This window comes from Camelina sativa, chromosome 2, assembly GCF_030686135.1.
Source record: "Camelina sativa cultivar CO46 ecotype springtype chromosome 2, ASM3068613v1".
NCBI classification, from domain to species: Eukaryota; Viridiplantae; Streptophyta; class Magnoliopsida; order Brassicales; family Brassicaceae; genus Camelina; species Camelina sativa.
Genome location: NC_141881.1, coordinates 1,299,492 through 1,322,552, shown reverse-complemented (window position 1 = coordinate 1,322,552; position 23,061 = coordinate 1,299,492). Strand labels below are relative to the sequence as shown.

The 23,061-nt window shown below is 37.1% G+C and overlaps 4 protein-coding genes and 1 non-coding gene across 8 annotated transcripts; 4 read left to right on the top strand and 1 right to left on the bottom strand.

The window, feature by feature from the left end:
• Positions 1-8,533: 8,533 nt before the first annotated feature.
• LOC104713470 (uncharacterized) lies at positions 8,534-10,257 on the bottom strand. The gene is made up of 7 exons (XM_010430589.3): positions 9,899-10,257; positions 9,602-9,701; positions 9,407-9,502; positions 9,252-9,304; positions 9,119-9,167; positions 8,981-9,028; positions 8,534-8,863 (listed from the first exon to the last, which is right to left on the bottom strand). The coding sequence occupies exons 1-7, from the start codon at positions 10,135-10,137 to the stop codon at positions 8,780-8,782; spliced, it is 669 nt and encodes a 222-aa protein (XP_010428891.2). The 5' UTR covers positions 10,138-10,257; the 3' UTR covers positions 8,534-8,779.
• An 88-nt stretch (positions 10,258-10,345) lies between these two features.
• Positions 10,346-12,672, top strand: LOC104713456 (uncharacterized). Of its 2 annotated transcripts, none has more exons than XM_010430567.3 (9): positions 10,346-10,517; positions 10,605-10,670; positions 10,763-11,077; positions 11,181-11,433; positions 11,523-11,580; positions 11,676-11,762; positions 11,865-11,975; positions 12,071-12,206; positions 12,293-12,672. In XM_010430567.3, exons 1-9 carry the CDS (start codon positions 10,426-10,428, stop codon positions 12,519-12,521), a joined length of 1,347 nt encoding a protein of 448 aa, XP_010428869.1. In that variant the 5' UTR covers positions 10,346-10,425; the 3' UTR covers positions 12,522-12,672. The 2 variants fall into 2 exon arrangements, with proteins under 2 accessions (XP_010428869.1, XP_010428877.1); XM_010430575.3 differs by having other exon boundaries at positions 10,380-10,517; positions 10,776-11,077.
• An 89-nt stretch (positions 12,673-12,761) lies between these two features.
• LOC104713446 (uncharacterized) lies at positions 12,762-15,140 on the top strand. Its single transcript, XM_010430556.3, has one exon. It carries the CDS (start codon positions 13,060-13,062, stop codon positions 15,013-15,015), a length of 1,956 nt encoding a protein of 651 aa, XP_010428858.2. The 5' UTR covers positions 12,762-13,059; the 3' UTR covers positions 15,016-15,140.
• Positions 15,141-15,182: 42 nt separating this feature from the next.
• Positions 15,183-15,255, top strand: TRNAF-GAA (transfer RNA phenylalanine (anticodon GAA)). Its single transcript has one exon. It is a non-coding gene; the product is annotated as a tRNA-Phe (tRNA).
• Positions 15,256-15,421: 166 nt separating this feature from the next.
• Positions 15,422-21,908, top strand: LOC104713432 (uncharacterized). Of its 3 annotated transcripts, none has more exons than XM_010430545.3 (20): positions 15,422-15,648; positions 15,749-16,035; positions 16,119-16,239; positions 16,332-16,414; positions 16,510-16,670; positions 16,755-16,848; positions 17,144-17,226; positions 17,317-17,526; positions 17,770-18,129; positions 18,255-18,414; positions 18,533-18,724; positions 18,855-19,064; positions 19,133-19,225; positions 19,304-19,521; positions 19,608-20,126; positions 20,234-20,314; positions 20,392-20,477; positions 20,559-21,194; positions 21,297-21,450; positions 21,542-21,908. In XM_010430545.3, exons 1-20 carry the CDS (start codon positions 15,525-15,527, stop codon positions 21,600-21,602), a joined length of 3,933 nt encoding a protein of 1,310 aa, XP_010428847.1. In that variant the 5' UTR covers positions 15,422-15,524; the 3' UTR covers positions 21,603-21,908. The 3 variants fall into 3 exon arrangements, with proteins under 3 accessions (XP_010428847.1, XP_087335461.1, XP_087335454.1); XM_087479335.1 differs by having other exon boundaries at positions 15,479-15,648; positions 16,510-16,666; positions 16,755-16,859; XM_087479328.1 differs by having other exon boundaries at positions 15,479-15,648; positions 16,755-16,859.
• The last annotated feature ends 1,153 nt before the right edge of the window (positions 21,909-23,061 follow it).

Below are 23,061 nucleotides of genomic sequence, written 5' to 3'. Positions count from 1 at the left end.
GAAGTTTCTAATTCGTGTGCAAAATAATAGCTTTGTTTCATGTCGACAAGACAACTATTCAATCTTCGGAACAATTTTACAGCTAGATTCACAGTTTGTGCAATGCTATAGTTGCAGCTGTTTTGCGAAATAAAATTATTAAAATACACAAATTATAATATTGACAATTGAAAGATAATCGAAAATAATACCATCACTTTGTTAGTATATCTACGTATAATAATCCCTACTATTAATTGAGAAGATACTTTATAAAATATGACATGTTTCTGTTAAAAATTAAATTACAGGACATTGCCATTAGTCTTTAACTTTAACACTATTTTAATATATATATTTTTTTGACGATTCACTATTTTAATATTTTTTATAATAAGTGCAAAACGTTATTTTGAAAATTTTTTATTTATTTCATTAGAATTTTGTTCATCATCTTTATATACTTATTTAAGCAATGTTGTTAGAAATTTAACTCTACTATAGCATATTACAAAAATACCATTGTATTTTAATTAATTTAATAACTAACCAAAAAACTTTTATTGGTTTATATAAAAAATTATAGAAAAAGGTAAGGAAAAAGACGAAACCTGCTACGAACCAAATCCAGAGTTTGGTTTTTTTGTTGCAGTAGCAGAAACCGCCATGAAGCTTTTGGCTTGCTGAGTGCATAAGAGCTTTCTGAGATTTCTTGAGTGATTTTTGTAGAGGAGTGCGACACTGTTGAACAAATCTACGTTGAATGATGATTCTAGTTATGAAAAAGAAGAAGAAAAGAAAAACTATCACTTTAATCATCACGACAAAGAGAAACGTAGAAAACGAAGAGAAGCAAATCGAAAATTATTACTAAGTATGGAAAACGCTAAGTGGAAGAGAAGGTTTCGATATTTCAAATCATAGAGAAAGAGGAAGACTCTTAGAACATCTCCAATAATTGGATCCTATAAAATAGGATCCAACTATATTTATAATTGAAAAAAATGCAAAGATAAAAATGATACATGCCACACACCAAAACCATAACAATGTGTAAATAAGAAAAAGCAAATCTGAAAATATTACTAAGTGTAAAAATTTGCAAAACAATTGCTTAAATTTTGCTTAAGAATTGCTAAACAATTTTGTTTCCATATTATTTATAAGTTTAGGTATGAAAGAAATAATAACTAACTTTATTTGGGTATAAATTTTGAATATATATAAAATAAGGGACTAATTATTAATTTATAATTTAACGAAAAAAGAATTAAAGCCCCCTATAACATGGACACAAAAATAGAGATATCTATTTTGGGATAGGTTAGAAAGGTTTATTTCTCTAAAATGGAGTTTACACATAGAAATGGTTATAGGTTGGTGCTGAGCTAGTGAATAAGGAGGGGGTCAACTGACCCCATAACATTTATGAAATTTTTAATTTAGGCTTGTATATGTATTATACAATTGCAAATTTGGTTTGTTTTTAGTGAGTTGACCCACATGTCTCAAGTTCTACTACTACTTTTGAACCCTTCTTTTTATTTTTCTATACTAATATTTTGTGTTTCTTTAATCTCTTAAGTTTTTTTATAATAACTCATATACTAGATAGTTATCCGTGCTGTATAGCATGGGAAATGTTTGCGTAAATTTTACTGTAATTTGTTAGTTATAAAATAATAGTAAAAGTTTTATTTGATTTACTCTGTACATTTTATAATATTTTATATTTAATTTACTTAGTTTCATACTCTGATTTCAACCTCGTACATGATACAATATTCAAATCCGTGAATTATATAAATTTGCTAAAATCCATAAAATAAAACAAAACCCGTGTTGAAGCGATCGTGTTTAGAAATCTCGATTTAACTTTTTGATATTTTGTTAATTGTATATATTATATTGAATAAAATCTAACATTTGTGATTTGTTAGATTTTAATAAGATGATAATGCGTCGATGTACATTGCAAAATATTGAATAAATTAGATATAATTTTATATATATTTAAAATATAAGCAATGTTGTATCTTAGGTTTAAAATATATCTTTCATTATTAAACAATTTAGGATAAAAAATATTTAAATTTAGTTTTATAAATAAAATTAAGAGGGGTGTATTTATAGGAGAGCTATATACGTAAAGGATAAATGTGTAAACTAGTAGTGGTGAAACCCTACATATCTTATGTATATATATTGTACAAACATCTCAATAACACACAACCTTTTTCTTACATGGTATCAGACCAATAGGATCCAAAGACCTAGCTCTTTTTCTCGCCGCCTCCTTCTTCTTTCTATGTCTTCTATTCTCTTCTTCTTCCTTGCTTCTCTTCTCATGGCGGCTTCTTCTGATGTCATTGACTCTTCTGCTACCACAAACCTTCACACGGTCAATATGTCGAATGTCACCAAGCTCACTGCTTCCAACTTCTTGATGTGGAATCGTCAAGTGCGTGCTCTGCTTGCCGGTTATGGTCTCGCCGGTTACCTCGACGGATCTATGGCTGCACCGGCTCCAACAGTTACAACGAATGGTGCTACTACGGTCAATCCTGATTACACGTTCTAGGAGCGACAAGATCAACTCATTTACTCTTCTTTGTTGGGTGCAATTTCGGTTGAGGTTCAATTGGTCTTGTCTAAAACCACCACCTCTGCTCAGATTTGGAGTCTTCTCTCCTCTACCTATGCTCGTCCAAGTTGGGGTCACATCAAGCAGATCCGTGAACAGATCCGCATGTGGAAGAAGGGCTCTCGTACGGTCGATGAATACGTTCAAGGCTTCATTACTCGTTTTGATCAGCTTGCTCTTCTTGGGAAACCTTATGAACCTGAAGAGCAAATTGATTATATTCTCGCCGGCCTTCCAGAAGATTACAAACCGGTGATTGATCAAATTGATGGCCATGACACACCTCCATCTTTAACAACGTTGCATGAAAAGTTGATCAACTATGAGTTGAAGCTCCTCTCCCAAGGCTCAGTCTCGTCGCTCGTACCTGTTACTACTAATGTTGCGTCTTACAAGAGCCATGGCAATAACAACAACCCTCGTTCATCCAATCGCTATGCCCCTCGCGGTCAACAACATCACCCTCGAGGATCTCAAGGCCGTGGCTACCAAGGTCGATGCCAACTCTTTGGTGTCTTTGGTCATAGTGCGCGAAGGTGTTCTCAATTCCAGGTGTCCGGTTCCGGTTCTACCTCCTCCGGTGGTAGTTATTTCTTAGGCATTGAGGTGATTAGAACACCAACGGGGCTTCATCTGATGCAGCACAAGTACATCACTGATCTCTTAGCCAAGGTGAATATGCTTGACTCTAAACCTATTCCCACACCTATGTCGTCCTCCTCCACACTTACGGTTCTGTCTGCGACACCACTTGCCGACGCCAAGGACTATCGAATGGTGGTTTGCAGCCTTCTGTACTTGGCGTTCACCAGACTTGATATTGCTTTCTCGGTAAATCGTTTATCACAATTTATGCATAAACCGACAAATGCACATTGGCAGGCTGTTAAGCGTGTATTACATTATCTTAATGGTACTCACTCTCTTGGTATTTTCCTTCGCCGAGATGCTCCGCTCACCGTCCATGCGTTTTCTGATGCTGATTGGGGTCGTGATCGTGCCAACTATGTCTCCACCAATGCTTACATTATCTACTTTGGTGGCAGTCCCATCTCTTGGTCCTCCAAGAAACAGCGCAGTGTGTCTCGTTCCTCCACCGAAGCAGAGTATCGAGCAGTTGCGAATACAGCCTCGAACTGCGATGGGTTTGCTCGTTGCTTCAAGAAATGGGTATTGCATTACCATTAGCTCCTGTTATCTACTGTGATAACATTGGTGCTACTTACCTGTGTGCCAACCCGGTGTTCCATACCAAGATGAAACACGTTGCTATTGATTATCACTTTGTCAGAGAGCATGTTCAATCGGGTGTTTTACGTGTTGCTCACATATCTGGGGATGATCAGCTCGCGGATGCATTGACTAAACCTCTACTGGGTCCTCGATTTCATACTCTTAATGTCAAGATTGGAGTGCAGAAACTCCCTCCATCTTGAGGGGGCATATAGGAGAGTTATATATGTAAAGGATAAATGTGTAAACTAGTAGTGGTGAAACCCTACGTATCTTATGTATATATATTGTACAAACATCTCAATAACACACAAGCCTTTCCTTACAGTATTCAACTTGACATTTTAAATGATTTGTGTAAAATTTACAAATCTTATGTTATTCAATCATAGATTTAAAAAGTCTATTAAAATTTACAGTTATTGAACTGATGATTTAAAAATCTACTTTAAAATCCACGGTTATTCAAAACAGTTTGTAGATTTGGATTTTAATAAATTTTAGGGATTCTAGAGGATTTGAGAGGATTGTTTAGTTAAAAATACAAAAATCCAAATCTCATGGTTTTAGGTGAGATTTTAAAGATTTTAAACATAAATCATATCAACTTTCCTAAAATCTATCAAAATTCCAAATTTCCTAAATCCCACAAAATCTTCCAAAATTATAGTTTCAATACAAGTTTTATAGTTGTTCAAAATAGTTTGTTATTGTTTCTTAAGATTTCTGAAATAATAAATAAAAAATTTAAAATATTTTTATTAAATATTTTTGAAAATATTGTTTTATTATTTTATAAACTAATATAAGCTAGTCCTTTGTTAGTTATTAAATTAACTAAAATGCAATGACATTTTTGTAATAAGCCACATGATAGTAGGGTTAAACTTCTAACTTCTAACAACTAATTGAGAAGATCATGAAAATGTTGGATGATGTGAATCCATATGTCGACACATTTAGATCAGCAAGAGAGAAATTCAATACAAATGCTGATGAAACTTTCCATATAAGGATAGTTAGTAGTCGTGAAAAGGATGGGAGGATGTAACATGCCAACAGCTTCTGAAGTAGTTGCATTGATTCATGGAAATTTCAATTTGGAAATGGATCATCGCGATATTGTTGTTCAAGCAAAATCTGGTGAACTACAAAGGAAATATAAGTGAATTGCATATCTCTTATCTAGCATTATGGTATCCCTTATTATTTCCTTCTAGAGAAGATGGTTACATGCTTGAAATTGAAAAAGGGCATACAAAAAAGTGGGAAGGGTTAAGAGTAAAAAAGAAAGAAAACAAATACGCATGAGACAGTTCTTTGCATTCCGAATTCAGGAGAGGAGAAATGAGTCAACGACCCTTCAGCATTTTAGACGCTTATTCCAACAATTCTTGGTTGATTCTTATACTGCCATCGAGAGTAACTGGTTGGGTTACATCAAATACAATCAAGCGAGTGTAAGGGCAGAGAATTTTAACATTGTTAAAAAGGCGGCAGAAGAAAAATGTAGATATGAATGAGCAAGGGAGGCAGTTTTATTTACCAAAATCATTCACTGGTGGTCATAGATATATGAGAGAAAACTATTTAGATACAACGGCTATATCTAAACACTTTGGATTTTCAGATCTTTTTATCACTTTCACATGTTATCCAAAGTGGCCAGAGCTAACTTGATTTCTTCAAGAGCGGAAATTGAATGTAGATGGTAGACAAGACATCCTCTGCAGGATTATTAAGATGAAGTTTGATTCTCTTAAGCATAATTTGACAAAATGACATATATTAGAGAAGACTGTCTTTGGTAATTCTTAAATTCTTAGTAATGTTTCATTTTCCTTGTTTTTAATCAAGAGACTTGAAGTTTGTTGTCTATTTTTTTAATATATTTATCCTATCTACAGCTATGTATACCATTGAGTTCCAGAAAAGAAGTTCGCCACATGCTCATTGAAAGGTCATTTTAGCTTTACACTAGTGATTTGAGTACACATTAGGTTTTAATTGACCTTTGATCAATTTGAAATTTAAAATCCTAAAAGTCGGTTTAAAACGAAAAAGGAAAACTTGAGTCAGGAACAGGATCGGTTGATCCCAGGTGAAGACCAGTCAATCATGTGTCTTGATTCTGCGCATGCTTCGTTTGTGCTCGCCAGATTGATTTGTCTTCACTATATTGCCCATAATTTTTGATTGCACCGTTGGATCTTCTTCAAACCACTTGGAAATAACAGATAACATATTCATGAAGCTTGTGTCCAAAATTGAGAAAGATATAAAGGTGGAATGTCCTTCGTCTGAGGCCAAACTTCTAATGTTTCAACTGGTCTGTTACCTCCAAATGTATATTTTCATCTCAAAATGTCCAGTTTCCTTCCAGAGCAACCTAAAACCTGTATAGACTCAAAAAAGACTAAAAAGACTCTAAAAGCACACTTTGACTCATAAAAGACTCAAAACAAATGTAAAAACTATTGTTAAAATCCTATAAAATACAAACACATCAATGAGTACCAAACTAGAGAGGCTTCAGAGAAAGTGAATAACAAACCAGACAATGAAATTAAGATTAGTTTGATTGCAGGTAATATTTAGTATTTCAGGCTCTATTTTGCTTTCTCTTTTATATTATTTTTAACAATATTGTAAGATGATAACTTATGGTTTTGTTTTATCTTTCAGGTATGTGTTTACCCGTGAAGCAGCATGGAGGATTTTTAAATTTAATATTCATTACCGGTCTACACCAGTTGTTAAACTAAGTTTCCATCTAGAGGGTGAACAACTAATCTATTTCAAGGGTGATGATGAGGTTGAAGCAATTCTAAATCGAGATTACGTAGATAATTCCATGTTTCTAGCATGGATGAATCTAAACAAGGTTAGCTCTAAGACAAAGCACTAACTTATCCAGAAATACCAAACAAGTTCAAATATGATTCAAAAGAGAAGCACTTTATTCTAAGACAAAGAGGATTTGCGATTGGAAGAATCAATTATGTCCCAAAAATTATGGAAGATGGATATTATTTGAGAGTCTTGTTGAATGAGCAGAGAGGTCCTAGAAATTTTGATGAGATTAAGACTGTTAATGGAGTAGTTTATTCTGAATATAAAAATGCATGTTTTGCTTTGAGTTTGTTAGATGATGATCAAGAATACATTAACGATTTAGTTAGAACAGGCTATTGGGGTAGTGGAAGCTTGGTTAGGCAAGTTTTTTGTTGTCATGCTTTCTTCAGCTATCTTAATTAGGCATGAATTAGTTTGGACAAAGACATGGGAGTTGCAATATGAAGACATTCGATTATAATATGTATAGATTAAAATCAATAATTTTTTTATTATTGGTTTGTAACTACCAAATTACAATAAAGTTAATGTAAACATTTTCTCGTGTTGTACAGCATGGGTATCTATCTACTTTTGATATTATAAATTTAGAATTAAAAACAACATCTTGTTTTTGTATTATCGTAAATATCATTGTTTACATAAGTAAAAATAGTCAATTAGATAATCGATAATTTATATATAAATTATTATTATTAAATTTTACAAATAGCGCGGGTATTTATCTAGTTATTGTTTTGATATGATAAAACTGAATTGGCATATGAAACAAAAAGAAAAATATCAAACTTTTTTTTTCATTTAAATGATTCATTGATAAACTTCAAGATGAAATACAAAGGTCGGCAAGAAAATCAATCCTTCCGGAGACTTAAAGCCGGCGAGTACAAGAACACTCCCGGAGGCTACGATCAAACAAGGTAAACTAAGGGGAAAAACCCAGACAGATAAAATACACGACATCCAAACGATTATTTCCCGGAACAGAATCCAGAGATCCAAAAAAGAAAATTAAAACTTAAACTTTTGAAAGTTAAAAACAAATATGAGACAAGAAAAAACACACAAACGGTTTACAAAACAAGAACCTCCTTAACCATCAAAATAAAACCGGATGAGAGTGTCGTGTGACCCTCCTTAAGTTGCTCCGAATATGAGCTACCAGAGGCGGTGAGACACAACCAAAACCTAGAAATCCTTCATGGTGAAAGATTCTTGAAAAAGGAAAGAGATTTAGATTTACGATGGTGAAATTTCTTCATCTGAGGTAGTGAGTGATCGGTTGGAGCTGCCTCTATCCTGAAAACGGCCAGATCTGAAGCTGAACTTGACGGAGGGGACATAAGCCAAGAAGCTGAACCAAAGTTAAGAAGATTGTAGGTTTAAAAATTCTAGATCCAGAAAATCAGATCTGAGGCCATTAGAAGAAAAATGGATATGGATGTGCTGAAAGTAAAAGAAACAACTACTTAAATAGAGAAACCCAGCTCCGATGACGAGAAAGCCACCGGAATCGATAAAACTAGACGGCAACGGATTTAGTTTTTTTTTAGAAAGAAGGGAGAGCTTTTTTAGGGTTTTTTGAAAAACATCAAACTTAGGCATTCATATTCATAAATATTAAATATTAATATCATCATCTGGATGGAGAACCCTCTATGTAAAAATAAGGCAAAATCTTTGATGGTCTTTAACTGGTTACAAGTTACAACATACAACTATCCTTATATTAAAATTAAGTGAAAATTTGGATGAGACTGAATTAGTTAGAAACGTATGTACATTTATATATATTAAAAAGGGATGAACCTTGATCCTATATTTTATCAAATTTACTTCATTTCTTTCGTATACAATGATACATAAGAATGCTGCATGTTTATTTTCCTGACAACATAGATATAATAAACTCAGAAATTTAGACGAAGAGTAAAATGTTGTGATTATATATATATATATATATAACCAGTTCTTTGTATGAAATGCACACTATAAAAAATCTATATGAGGTTTCTCTGTGCAAACTCCTGTAAGAACAGTGCAATGATGTTGTGTTGTAATGTTTAACTAAGTGGTCTTTGTGCTTTTTGCTATCTCTGCAAATTGCTCCAAACTATTCTTGATCAATCCTTGCATTAGCGGTTGAAGTGCCTGAAGAAAACAAAGATGAATTGTAAAACATTAGAGGAAAATGTTACAGGATCTTCACTCACTAAATCATTGAATATTGATACAATTTTACAGGTTGAATTAAGAATGCTTTCTTACCGCTGCGAATGGAATAAGTAGCAGGGGGACTTCATATGCAAAGGTTAGCTGCAAACAAAGCAAAGAAGAACTCAGAAAAGAAGTGATGAAACTGGTGAAGGAAACTCGAAACCAAAGCTATGAACAATGAAATCTCACTTCTACATCACATGATGAAGGACCTAGCGGGAAAAAGCGGACAGTGCCCCTGTAAAAAAAGCAAGACCTTTACATCAAGGTAGGTTCAAGAGATGGAGATTCAGAATCACTGATACGTTTCAGTTCTGTTTACTTGTTAGGAAGGCCTTCAAGAGAAATCCAGTGTATTTTCTGGTTCGGGAGAGGCTGCATAAAACATTATCAAGAAAACAATGTGAAATCCAAATATAGAGCAATCAAAGCCGTTTTAACATGTTCTAGATAGTGAGTGGAGCTTAGGATACTTACCTGCAAGTTCTTAGCAAGCCAAGCGTACTCAAGATTCTGACCAAACGCTTTATATTTCAAAGTCCATCGAGATAAATCAGGCTTGTCCTTCAGTATCTGCAGAACTAAAACCAAGGAACATCAAAAAAAACAAATCCAAAAGCCAACAGAAACAGTTCATATGAACAAACAAACAAACAAACAAAGTCAAATCACCTTAACGGAAGAAATGAATGTCATCCATCTAGGAATTGATTCACGCTCCGAGTAAAGTCCATAAGCAACTGATACTGGCACTTCAACCTTCATCTTTACTCTGTAATTTTCCAGAGATTAAAAAAAGGTTTATAAAATCTTCATTGACACATGAACAGTGAAAAAGCATCAAAATTTAACTATCTAAAAAGCTACCGTTGATGAAAAAGTATTCAACTTTGTATCTCCAGACCAATCAGTTCTACAAATTAAAGTATTATTTTGTAAATCTAGCAGAGGAATTAGAATCTGGCTTACTTGCATTCTTGCCATTCCATGAGAGTATCAAATCTTTTGAATACTGAAGTTTTAAAGGGTCTATTGGTTAAAATCAAAGGAGAGAAACTCGAAGCAAGAGACGAAGGCTTCAACGGAGAAGGAAAACATCTTGAACTTGGTTTAGCAGCTACGGCGTTACGGAAACGAAATGTCCGGTTATCGAATCCGTTAACGAAGGCTTTGGAGTTTGTTAGAGAAAAAATCGCCGTCGCAGACATCTTCTTCTTCGTCTCTTCGTCGTCTTCCTTGCGTTTTCTGTGTGATTTAAGTTTTTTCCGGCGGAAGAAAATGTAAAGAGTATGAAAGGAGGAGAAGAAACATGCTTCTTGTTTTCGACATGCCACGTGTCCTTTTTAAGAGACCGGTGGTTGGTTACATCGATTCGATTTTTTAAAAATCTTAATGGGTCGTTAATGGGCCAAAAACGAAGCCCATTTTAGGACCCGTTGAAAACCTTTGTCTCTCTCTCTCTCTCCTTCCTTCGCTGAGCAAAGCTGTCGCTGAGAATGGAGGCGAAGAGTAGTAATCGCAACCGATGCAGTTTCTGGCTTCCGAAGAAGAAGAGATCATGCGCGAATTCTCGAATCGACAGTTCTGTGTGAGTTTTGATTTTACGAGGAAGTGTAAAGTTTCGTTTTTTTTCTTTTTCAAAGTAAGTGGGGAGAGCTGATTTTTTTCTAAACAGGTTTTGTGGGAACCATAGTCAGAGATTGGAAGGTGAATGGATTCCATGCCCTATCGATCCTTCTCAGTAAGTCAAAGTTTTTTTCTTTTTTCACAAGGTTTTAAATTTGCTATTTATCTTGCTGTTTTGTAACAAACTGTTTGATTCGAAATTTGTAGCTCTGTGTTGCAGGAGAATCTCGAAGGGCATGTCAAGAGATGTCCTTTACTTAAACAAACAGTAGCATTGTCTGGTCAAAGTTTTTATCAGAAGGGTATTAATGCCGGACAAGAAGAAGAAGATAAGAAGATGGGATCTTGTTCTGTTGTTACTTCAGAGATGAAGAGGGATCTGCTATATAGTATGAGTGTTTCTAAGTTTCTTCAGCTAATTAAGAAAATTGATGATGTTCATGGAGGTATTTGTAAAGATATCGAAGATTCGTATCTGTCGCCTGAAGCTTGTAACATATGGTTTAATAAGGAGATAGATAGGTAAATTGTTAGAAAAGTTTGGAGCTTTTGTTGTTGTTAGGGTTTGGTTTGTGAGATGAGAAGGTTTCTGTTTTACTGATAGTTTCTGTGATTTGTTTGGCAGGAAGATACCGTTTCAAGAGAAACACGTTTTGCAGCAAGGTTCGATTCTTGGTAACTTGGAAAAGTTTGGTGTATTGAAGAAGTGCAATGAAAATGTTGGATGTTGCGAAAGCAATGTCGAAGAGAAAGAGGATAATAGTGTGTCTGCGGTTGTTGAATTTGGCGCTGGGAGAGGATACTTAACACAGATGCTAGCAGATTGCTATGGGATCAATAAGGTGTATCTAGTCGAGAGGAAATCTTATAAGCTTAAGGTTAGTTTAGCTTGCTTTGTTTGTGTTCATTCCTTTCTTTTGAGTAATTTAGCTTGTTTCTCAGTCCACATTTGTTTTACTGCTTCTAGGCTGATCGGTCATTGAGGCAAAAGGAGAACTTAGTATTAGAGCGTATGAGAATCGATAGTAAGTTTCCCTTAATCCTAGTACGTTTTCTTGTTTACTTGTTCCTGGTTATGTATTACTGATAAAAAAATAAAACCTTCTGTGTTTTTTTTCAGTTGAGGATTTGAACCTAAACGCAGTTGAATCTTTACATGGTGTTCCTTATGTGGCTGTTGGGAAACATCTCTGTGGTCCTGCAACAGGTCACTACACTTATGTCTTTTTACTCCTACGCTTTTGGATTTCTATTTATAATGAGTGTCTGTTTTTGCTGATTGATGTACATTTTCATGCGTTGATAATAGATTTGAGCTTAAGATGTTGTTTATCGAGACAAGATGGTGAAAGCCCCGTACTTAGAGGTCTCGCTATTGCGACTTGTTGCCATCATCTTTGCCAATGGAAAAGCTACATAAGTAAGTAAACTCAGTTACTACTTCGTCTTTGATCTATCAGAATATTATAGAACTTCTCAATTCAACAAGAATATATATGGTCATGTGTCTCGCAGATAAAGAATATATCCTTAGCCTGGGGATTTCCAAGGACGAGTTCCATATCATGACTTCGTTCACTAGCTGGGCTGTTGATGATGATCACGGTTCCAATGTTCCTGGTGTTGACGACATTGACCTTCTTGTTTCAAAGTAATATATCTTGGACTTAAGAGATCATAAAGAAGTTTACTTCAAAAATAAGTAATTTCATTTTAATTGTTCTTCTGATGCTGTAGTGCAAAGGAGGAAGAAGAAGGAGAAGTGAAAGATGATTCATTGAGCAGCGTGGAGGAAGGTGTGAAGAAAATGAAACCCATGGAAAGAGCTGTTTTAGGTTTTAAATGCAAACAGATAATTGATGCGGGGAGGATGAAGTGGGTTAAAAATCACGGGTTAGATTCAAAGCTAGTGAAGTATATTCCGGCAAGCATCTCGCCTGAAAATACTCTACTGGTTGCCGGATGATAATAACCCAGTCCTTGTTTTGCTTGATGTTGTATTGTTGTTGTTGGTTTTTCCAATACTTGGTAGGTGTAAGACTAGAACAGATATACAAATGGTGCACGACATCAATTTTTTCGATATATTTATTATATGAAACTCTTACAAGTCACAACTAAGTGTGTGTTTATGTTATCTAAAATGATTTTTTGCATAAACTACAAATTACAATACATTAATTTTATAAAATCTTCCTTTTAGCTCTTTGGTCAAATTGACTGAGTTCTGTGTAGTATTCAAAACCAAATTTCTCACATTCTCCTACTTGTCAATGAATCTCCCCTGCGTCTTTTTTTCACGTAATTTAACTGGAGGATAAAGATCCTATGAAAGAAGACTGCAACGTCATTACACACGCATGTACGTACGGATCAGTTTTGTTCCGTTCACACTTCACACTCAGACAAAATAGTCAAAACACTTTCGTCGTCACATCCTCAACCCACTCTATAAATAATCCAATCGCCGCTTACCACCACCAAGATCATTCAAATACACCGCAATGGAAACACCTAAAGGCACCATCATCTTCACTACCGTTGGTCGAACTCACTACGGCTTCGACGTCTTCTCTCTCCACATCGCCACCTCCGTCGAACGCCGTTTAACTGACGGCGTTTCCGTTAACTTCAACGCTCAATTCACCAGCGGTGATGACGTCGTCTTTGTTTCGGAACGAAACGGATCCGCTAGGATTTTCAGAACCCGACCCGGAAATTCTGAACCCGAGCAGCTTCCCGGAGCTCCGGGTAGCTACTTCCACGACCGTCCCATCGTTACTCAATCCAACAGACTCTATTTCATCTCAGCTCACGAGCAGCCTGATCGTCATTTCAAGAACTGGTCTGCGCTTTACACCGTGGAACTCAACGACAAGAAGAGAGAGGTTACACGTATCACTCCACCAGACGTCGCTGATTTTAGCCCGGCGGTTTCTCAATCGGGTGAACTCTTAGCCGTCGCGTCCTATGGATCTCGATCTTGGGGCGGTGAGTTTCACGAGATCAACACTGATATCGTTGTTTTCAAAGCATCTGAACCTGACACAAGAGTGATGATATGCGAGCGTGGCGGATGGCCGACTTGGTCCGGCGATTCAACTGTTTTCTTCCACCACCAAGCCGACGACGGCTGGTGGAGCATATTCCGGGTGGATATACCGGAAAATTTCCAGAAACATCCCGATTTCCCGATCGTACCGATCCGAGTCACTCCATCTGGACTCCATTGCTTCACACCTGCAGCTTTCAACGACGGGAAACGAATCGCCGTCGCAACCCGCCGCCGCGGCGTCACCTACCGTCACATCGAGATTTACGACCTTGAAAACAAAACGTTTCAGCCAGTGACTGAGCCACTCAATCCGAGTATCCACCATTACAACCCCTTCGTATCTTCCGATTCCGAGTTCCTCGGCTACCACCGGTTCAGAGGCGGCGAGTCAACTCAAGGCGAGTCAATCGTCCCCAACATCGAATCCATCGTTTCACCAATCAAAACCCTCAGCTTACTCAGAATAAACGGATCGTTTCCAGCACCATCCCCTAACGGCGATCTAATCGCTTTAAACTCCGATTTCGACATCAACGGTGGTATCAAAGTCGCGAAATCCGACGGCTCAAAACGATGGACGTTGATCAAAGACCGTACAGCTTTCTACAATTCATGGAATCCAACGGAGCGTCATGTAATCTACACATCTCTCGGTCCAATCTTCAGTCCGGCGAGTATGGCGGTTCAGATAGCTCGAATCAAGTTCGATCCATCAGATCTCACCGCCGATAAAGAAGAGCTTCCGTGTGATGTGAAGATTCTCACACTAGCAAACACTGGGAACAACGCTTTCCCGTCTTGCTCTCCCGACGGCAAATCAATCGTGTTCCGATCTGGCCGATCCGGTCATAAGAATCTTTACATTATAGACGCCGTTAACGGAGAATCTAACGGCGGTGGGATACGACGGTTAACGGAAGGGCCATGGATCGATACTATGCCTTGCTGGTCTCCGAAAGGAGATCTCATCGGATTCTCATCTAACCGGCACAATCCAGAGAACACCGCTGCGTTCGGTGCTTACGTGGTGAGACCTGACGGTTCTGGTTTGAGGAGGATTCAAATCGCGGGACCGGAAGGTTCGGAGGAAGCGGCGAGGGAGAGAGTTAATCACGTGAGTTTCAATAAGGAGGGTGATTGGATAGTTTTCACGGCGAACCTCTGTGGGATAACGGCGGAGCCTGTGGCGATCCCGAATCAGTTTCAGCCGTACGGGGATTTGTACGTTGTCAAAGTAGACGGGACGGGGTTGAGGAGGCTGACGTGGAATGGGTATGAGGATGGGACTCCGACGTGGCATACTGTGGATGAATTGGATTTGACTCAGTTGAGTTTGAACGGTCAAGATGGAGATAAACTTGAAGGTCAGTTTGAGGAGCCGTTGTGGATCTCGTGCGATATATGAATAAGACAGTCAGTCAATATTCTTGGCAAAAGTAAAATAAAAAAATAATGTAATCTCGATGTAAAAAAAAAAAAAAAAAATGTAATCTCGCTTTTTTATTCGAATAAAACAAACAAATTAATACTTTTTAATATATCATTATACGTGTCGAACAATAAATTATCAATGCGGGGATAGCTCAGTTGGGAGAGCGTCAGACTGAAGATCTGAAGGTCGCGTGTTCGATCCACGCTCACCGCATATTTTATTTTTACACTCTTATTTTAAAAAAGCCCAATGGGCCTGACATATTTTAAGCCCAAAATGTTCGAATCTCGTTCACTCACCGCATATTTTATTTTTTCCTTCTAATATTTTAAAACCCAATGGGCCTTATAAATTTTAAGCCCAAAGTTCTAATCTCGTTGACTCACGTGCGAAGTTTGACTACTATTGCAAAAGTTTTGTGTTGCCTCTAAACTTTGAACTTCTCAAGTCGGAGTCGGAGCCGCACTGTTTTAACAAAAGCCATGGCGGATGATAACAGCCGCCGCAAGTGGAATCCACACGCCGGTCCATATCTCGGAGAAGTCTCTTCACTAGCTTTTCTCAATCTCCCTCAACATGTTTCTTCAATTCCTTATCTTCTCGCCGGTGAGCTCTCCCGAGAAATTTTTGTGTTTCTCATAAACTATTATAATGATTAAATTTTTGGAGGTTTCTGATGTAATTGGAGTTTCAATTTTTCAATTAGGATCCGGTTCGGACATTCTGCTTTACGATTTGAGTTCCGGTGAGTTGATTCGCTCGTTTCAAGTGTTTGAGGGGGTTCGCGTCCATGGAACTGTTTGTAGCACTAGCTTTGTTCGTTCGGCTGAGCGATACACGTATAAACTTGTTATATTCGGAGAGAAGAAAGTGAAGATCTTTTCATTGATTGTTGAATTAGCCTCGAGCAGTGGTGAAATCTCCGTGAATTTGGAAATATTTGATTCTTTGCCGAGGCTTAGCAATTGGGTCTTCGACGTTTGTTTCTTACAGGTTTTAATTCTCTTTTTGCGTGTTGTCTGCTCGATTTTATAATGTACATTAGACCTCATGGGTTAGGTTTGTTATTGTGATAGGACTCTACTGGTTCATTGGAAGAAGAAGAAGATAAGCTTCTAGCTATTGGGTGTAGTGATAATTCTCTCTGCATTTGGAATGTTAAAGAATCGCTCATGGCTTTTGAAATTCAGTCACCAGGTTGGTTTTGCTGTACTGGGGTTTAAGGGTTTTGAAGACTCTAAGTTAGAGCTTTTGATTTATCAAGCTACTGGTAATTTGTTTGGTTGCAGAAAGGTGTCTACTGTATACTATGCGTCTATGGGGAAACAGTATTTCTACTCTCCGCATCGCTTCTGGCACTATTTTCAATGAGGTTGGCTTAACTTTGTTTAGTCTTGTTAGCATTTCTTGTTACTAGTGTGGTGCCTAAGATAGCTTTAGTAACCGGAATCGACTGGTTGTTGGCAGATCCTTGTTTGGAGGGTAGTTGGCCTTGATGGTGACAGTGTCGACCATGGGCATTATTGTGCTTCCCATATGCTTAGACTTACAGGACATGAGGGTTCAATATTTCGCATTGTGTGGTCTTTGGATGGATCGAAACTAGTCTCCGTCTCTGATGATCGTAGGTGAACAGTTAATTTGTGTGTTAAAGCATTTATTTAATACCTCATCTTTCCTTTATTTAATGGCATAATTTTTTTCTTTTATAGCGCTAGGATATGGGAAATTGATTCGCAGGAGGTCGTTGGCCCTGTGCTGTTTGGTCACAGTGTTCGTGTTTGGGACTGCTGCATCTCAGATTCTGTATGTACCTCGTATGTCTTTGACTTATATATAATTTTTTTAAAAAGATTCTGAGTTTATTTGATTATTCTGTTAAGAGCTTACAATCATTAAAAATGTGAATGTCATCGCTTCTGAGGTGAGAAAACTTATCAGCCAGATTCTTACAAATAGGGATAATACTGCCACTGTTCTAATTTCTAAACATAAATTTTATCACGTATAAATCTGTTCTTGCCTATGATCATATAAGAATGATGTACACATTTAAAATTCAACTTGTAGATTATTAAAATTGGATTTGTTTCTGTTTCAGTTGATTGTCACTGCTGGTGAGGACTGTACATGCCGTGTCTGGGGCGTGGATGGTACCCAGCTAGAAGTGATAAAGGAACATATGTAAGTGGTGACATGGTGTTTTTGTTGATCACACCATGCACATCATGCTTTTTTGTTAATACTGATAAAAAGCTTTTGTGTACTATACAGTGGAAGAGGCATATGGAGATGTTTGTATGATCCAAACTCATCCCTTCTTGTTACTGCTGGATTTGATTCTGCAATCAAAGTGCATCAATTGCATAAATGTGGATCTAAAACGTTTTTAGATACTGTAGGAGTGCTTAATTCACCAGATAAGGTGGAATATTTTTCAGCCTGCCTCCCAAATTCAGCGGAGCATACTGGTCTCATGGACAGGTAGTACATGTCCTTTCACAAAACTTTTTAGTGTCCACGAGATCTTTTTTTCGGTTCAGTGTGCCAAATGAATACATAAGTTGGTGATATTGAACATGAATGGCAGTAATGGCTAAGTAATGATGAGAGGCTAAATATTTTTTTTTTGTTAATTTGGATTGATTTTTACTGTAAATATTTTATAAACAAGTGCCTGGGTTTTTTTTGTGTATGATTGTAAATATGATTGTGTTCCCCTTGCAGCAAGAGTGAGTATGTACGTTGCTTGCAGTTCACGCAGGAAGATACCATGTATGTGGCCACAAACCATGGTTGCTTGTACCACGCAAGGTTACTATCATCTGGAAATGTAAGGTGGACCGAATTAGTTTGCATACCTGAAGGGGGGCCTATTATTACCATGGATGTCATGCCTAGCGGAGAGGTACGCGAGTCTTCTACCTTAGATGATTGGGTTGCTCTTGGAGATGGCAAAGGGTATATGACAATTGTTCGGGTTATTGGTGATATTGATAATCCGCATGCGGGCATGAATCAAAGTTGGAAGGCTAGCCCAGAGAGACAACTACTGGGGGCTTTCTGGTGCAAATCATTAGGCTATAGGTAATTAGATGTTGGACCTGAACAATGATATATTTGAATAATTTCTTGGACAATGCATCGATTTTGTGGAATCTTTTGGTCGAAAATATTTTTGAGATTTACAATTTTCAGTCTCTGTCTTCCAGGTTTGTTTTCTCTTGCAATCCTAGAGGACTATTGAAGCTGTGGAAACTATCCGATCCTTTAGAATCTGGTGCTGGAACTTATGATGTCTCCCTCTTGGCTGAATTCTCCTCTTGTTTTGAAAAGCGAATTATGTGTGTAGATGCATCAGTAGAAGATGAGGTAATATCCGTTTCAGTTATTGCCATGTGTCTGTGTTCTATTACTTTCTTTATAGTCCCTAGTTTCAATCGCTGGGTTGCAGCCAAGAGTTTTGTGTCTTAAGCCTTGTTGCTTGTAGGTGATACTGTGTGGAGATTTACGTGGCAATATCACACTCTTTCCTTTGTCAAAGGACATGCTGAACGGAGTTTCTGTTTCTTCAGAATTGAAGATACCTTCACTAATATATTTCAAAGGTGCTCATGGGATTTCAACTGTTTCCAGTCTTTCAGTTGCTCGAATAACTTCCAACAAAGCTGAAATATGCTCGGTATGACTAATCTAAACCCCAATCTTTTGCTGTTGGTAGTTTTTTGGGTTATTAGGGAAAAAAAATCATGCAATCCTGAGTATTATTTTCTTTTGTTGATCTTTCATTTTTTGCGCCATCTCATGTTTAGACTGGAGCAGATGGTTGCATATGCTATTTCGAATATGACAGAGAGAGGCAGACTTTAGAGTTCATGGGTTTGAAACAACTGAAAGAGTTGAACTTAGTTCAATCTGTTTGTCAAGGGGTGCAATGTTCCAAAGACCATCCAAACACTAACTATGCAGCCGGATTTGCGTCAACAGATTTCATATTGTGGAATTTAACAGCTGAAGCAAAGGTCCAACCCTTGCCTTATTCCTTTTATTCACCTTCTTAATGCGAGCTGTAATTATATTCTGTCAATAGGTTGCACAAATCTCATGTGGTGGATGGCGCCGACCCCATTCCTTTTACCTCGGGGAAGTCCCTGAGCGGCAAAACTGTTTTGCATATGTGAAGGTGCATCCCTTGTCTCTCGGTTAAAGTTGTATAGTAATGTTTGGTCTTTGACTGATGTCAACCTGTCTCATTTTTTAGGATGATGTCATTCATATTCATAGACACTGGATTGGAGGACAGAAGACCAAAGTCTTTCCTCTAAATTTGCATACACAATTTCATGGAAGAGAATTGCATTCTGTATGCTTCATCTCTGCGGATACAAAAACCGGGTCTGATTCCGAAGAACATAAAATATCTGATCGGTCTAGTTGGATTGCAACAGGTTGTGAAGGTGGATCTGTGAGATTGACTAGGTAGGTTTATTAAAGTTAATGAAGTGATATATGATGGCGGTTTATTAGTATTATTATCTAAATGTCTAAGTATTTGGGTTATTTAGATATGCATCTGAGTTTGGAAATTGGTCAACATCAGAGCTACTAGGAGAACATGTTGGAGGCTCAGCTGTGAGATCAGTTTGCTGTGTATCAAATGTGCGCATGATTGTTTCAGACATACCTAACTTACCAGACGTGTGCGAACAAGACTCGGCAGTGGATGATAGTGAAAGTCCTTGCTTACTGATTTCTGTTGGAGCCAAGCGTGTTCTAACCTCTTGGCTTTTAAGGAATGGTAGACAAAATAAAAAGGGAGAATCTTGTATTAGTGATAATGGACACATTGAAGCTTCATCGGAAGTGTCTTCAGTGACGTTCCAATGGCTTGCTACTGACATGCCCACCAAATCTCGTCTTTGTGGAAAGATTGAGAAATCTCCAAAACTGGAAGGGGTTGAAGTAGATACTAGTGCTAACGTCACAAAGCTAGGATCTAATACATATCATGGGCGAGAAAGCTACGAAGATGACTGGAGATACATGGCTGCCACTGCATTTCTTGTTAAATGTGTTGGTTCCAGGTTCGAATGACCTGATAACAAATGTTGAAATGTTTTTATCTTACTTACTTTGATTGAACCCATCAGTGATAACAAATGTTGAAATGTTTTTATGTTCATCTTTCCAGATTAACTATCTGTTTTGTCGCTGTGGCTTGCTCTGATGCCACCCTTACCTTACGGGCCCTAGTCTTGCCACATAGATTATGGTAATTACTTGTTTGATGACTAGGATTTTGACCTTGAGTTTGTGTTTCATTTTGATATTTACTGCGTCTGATTTCAGGTTTGATGTAGCGTCTTTGGTTCCACTAAAATCGCCAGTTCTGTCACTACAACACGCCGTTGTGCCTCTGCATCCCCCACATGAAGGTTAGGCCATTGATATTAATAGGAATACAGCCTTCTTGAATATCCCACTAGCTTAATAATTTTAATAACTTCACTTGGCAGGTAATACATCATCTAGTGATGTGTATGTCCTCATCAGTGGAGCCACAGATGGAAGCATAGCCTTTTGGGATGTAACTAAATGTGTAGAAGCTTTTGTAAAGCAAGTATCCAGTATCCATATTGAAAAGTTCATTGATTGTCAGTTACGACCACGAACTGGAAGAGGAAGTCAAGGTGGTAGGAAATGGAAACTGTTAAAAGGCAATAATATATCTAAAAAACCACAAGACAGCAGCAACTCAGTTGGTGAAGCTGCAGAAGAAGATCCAGCCACTTCTTTGGAATTCACAAATGGCGTTCCTCATGAAAATGATAAAAACGAAGGTGAAGGAGATTCTCCACCTGAGATAAGCGAGATAAAGCCTTCACATGTCGTGAAGAATGCTCATCAATCTGGAGTTAACTGTCTTCATGTTTCTCGCTGGAGCAGTTCTCCAAGTGATGGCGATGGTATGATGTTCAATGTGATTAGCGGGGGTGATGATCAAGCCCTTCATTGTCTTAGCTTCAACATCCTTAGTACTAGTAGTCCAGCCAACAAATCTGAAATCATAGATAAAAACCAAAACCCAAAGTACGGAATCAGACTCACAGACCGTGGAGGTATTGCATCAGCTCATAGCTCTGCCATAAAAGGTACTATTTGTGGATCAAATCATATAAGCCTGTTACTAGACTAGTTTATCTTTCACCATTTCTCTAATGAAAGACTGAATCTTGGTCTTTGATGTGATGAAGGCGTGTGGATGGACGCGAACTGGGTGTTCTCGACAGGTCTTGATCAACGTGTACGTTGCTGGTTTCTTGAAAAAGATGGTAAACTGATCGAGCACGCTCATATAGTCGTCAGTGTGCCTGAGCCAGAGGCGCTCGATGCTAAAGCCATTGATGAGTAAGTAATAGTGCACTCATACAGTACTTCCATAATCTCTTTTATCCATTTGACATCTCACACCAAATCTGTATGTTGAATCTATCTGCAGAAAGCGGTACCAAATCGCTATTGCCGGACGTGGGATCCAAATGGTTGAATTTTCCGGTTAACAGCTCGGTTTATAACCCGATTTTTGGGGTTACTCCCCTTTTTTTTTTTGGCTGCCATAACTTCTTCTTCGTAAAGCTACCCTCTGCTAAGGGTGAGGCTCGGAGATAACAAATGCATGTCAAAAACCTGTAGTTTATTATACAAAACCAATTTTGAGTTGCTTGGTGATCAGAGTAAACCGGATTTAAATTTATGGTTTAGTTTGATTAGAATTGTGATTTTTGTCGGTGCTCTATTAAATAGGTGGTATGTATCATGTTGTATCATGTACTTCCTCCGTTTCAATATATAAGATGTTTTGACCTTTTTTCTTTATTTCAAAATATAAGATGTCTTGTAACTTTCCATGCAAATTTTAATATATATTTAATAATCTACAATCATTACTTATGCGGTCTTCTTTATTATTAGTTGAATCTTTTTTAATTTAAATATATATGATACTTTTTAAAAGAAAAGTAAACTATCTTAATATGTGTGCCTTATCTTAAACATCCTATATTTTGAAACCGAGGGAGTATAATGTTCTGAGCCCAATTTTTATTGTTGAGTTTACATTATTGCTCAAGATTTGGGATATTGGGAATTGTGCCCATGTGGGGACCTTTTTGAAAACAAATATCACCATTTTCACATGACCTTATTCAATTCTCTAATCAATCAATACAATTTTATTAGTAATTAAACTCTTTTGAGATTTGATTTTTCGACTATTAAGTGTTTGGTGACCAAATCCGTTTAAAAAATTAAAAAATGGACGGATCAATAGAAGAATAACAACCAATGGTTTTTTCACATATCCACCAAATTTTGTTGACTGATCAATCAAACTATTCTTTAGTTTTGGAAAAGATAAATGTGTTTTAAATTATAGTTTAAGGAGGCCGTCAGCTTTATTTTTAGTAGTTTTAAGGATATAGATCTTTTTACATCATTATGTAGTATTTTATTATACCCACTAGGCACTACTCATTGATGATTTTTTTTTGCTTCACGGAAATCATTGCTGATATTATTTTAAAATTTACTAACGGTCGACTGTATCGGATGCTTTCGTAGTTCTGTACATTACTATATGGTCAGCCGTAGTGCTGGGCACGGGACGGGTACCCTTGAATTTTCTCCAACCCTTTACTCGTCCTGATCCTAACGGGTAACAGAAAAAATTTACTCATACTCGACTCTTAAATAACGGGTACCCGGAGAAACGGGTACCCGGTAAAAAATAGTTGACCCTTTACTCGTTCCGACCCTTTATTATTACCCGGAAAACGAGTACCCGATAGAAAAATGTTAATAATCGCAATAATAATTTTATCTTTTGAAATCCAAAAAATGAAAAATTCATAAATTTATCCAATATATAGTTCCAAAATTATAAAATTACGAATTTTGAAAATAAAAATAATATATTAATTCAGTTAGGCTAAGTTGAACTTAGGTTTTAACTCTAACTCT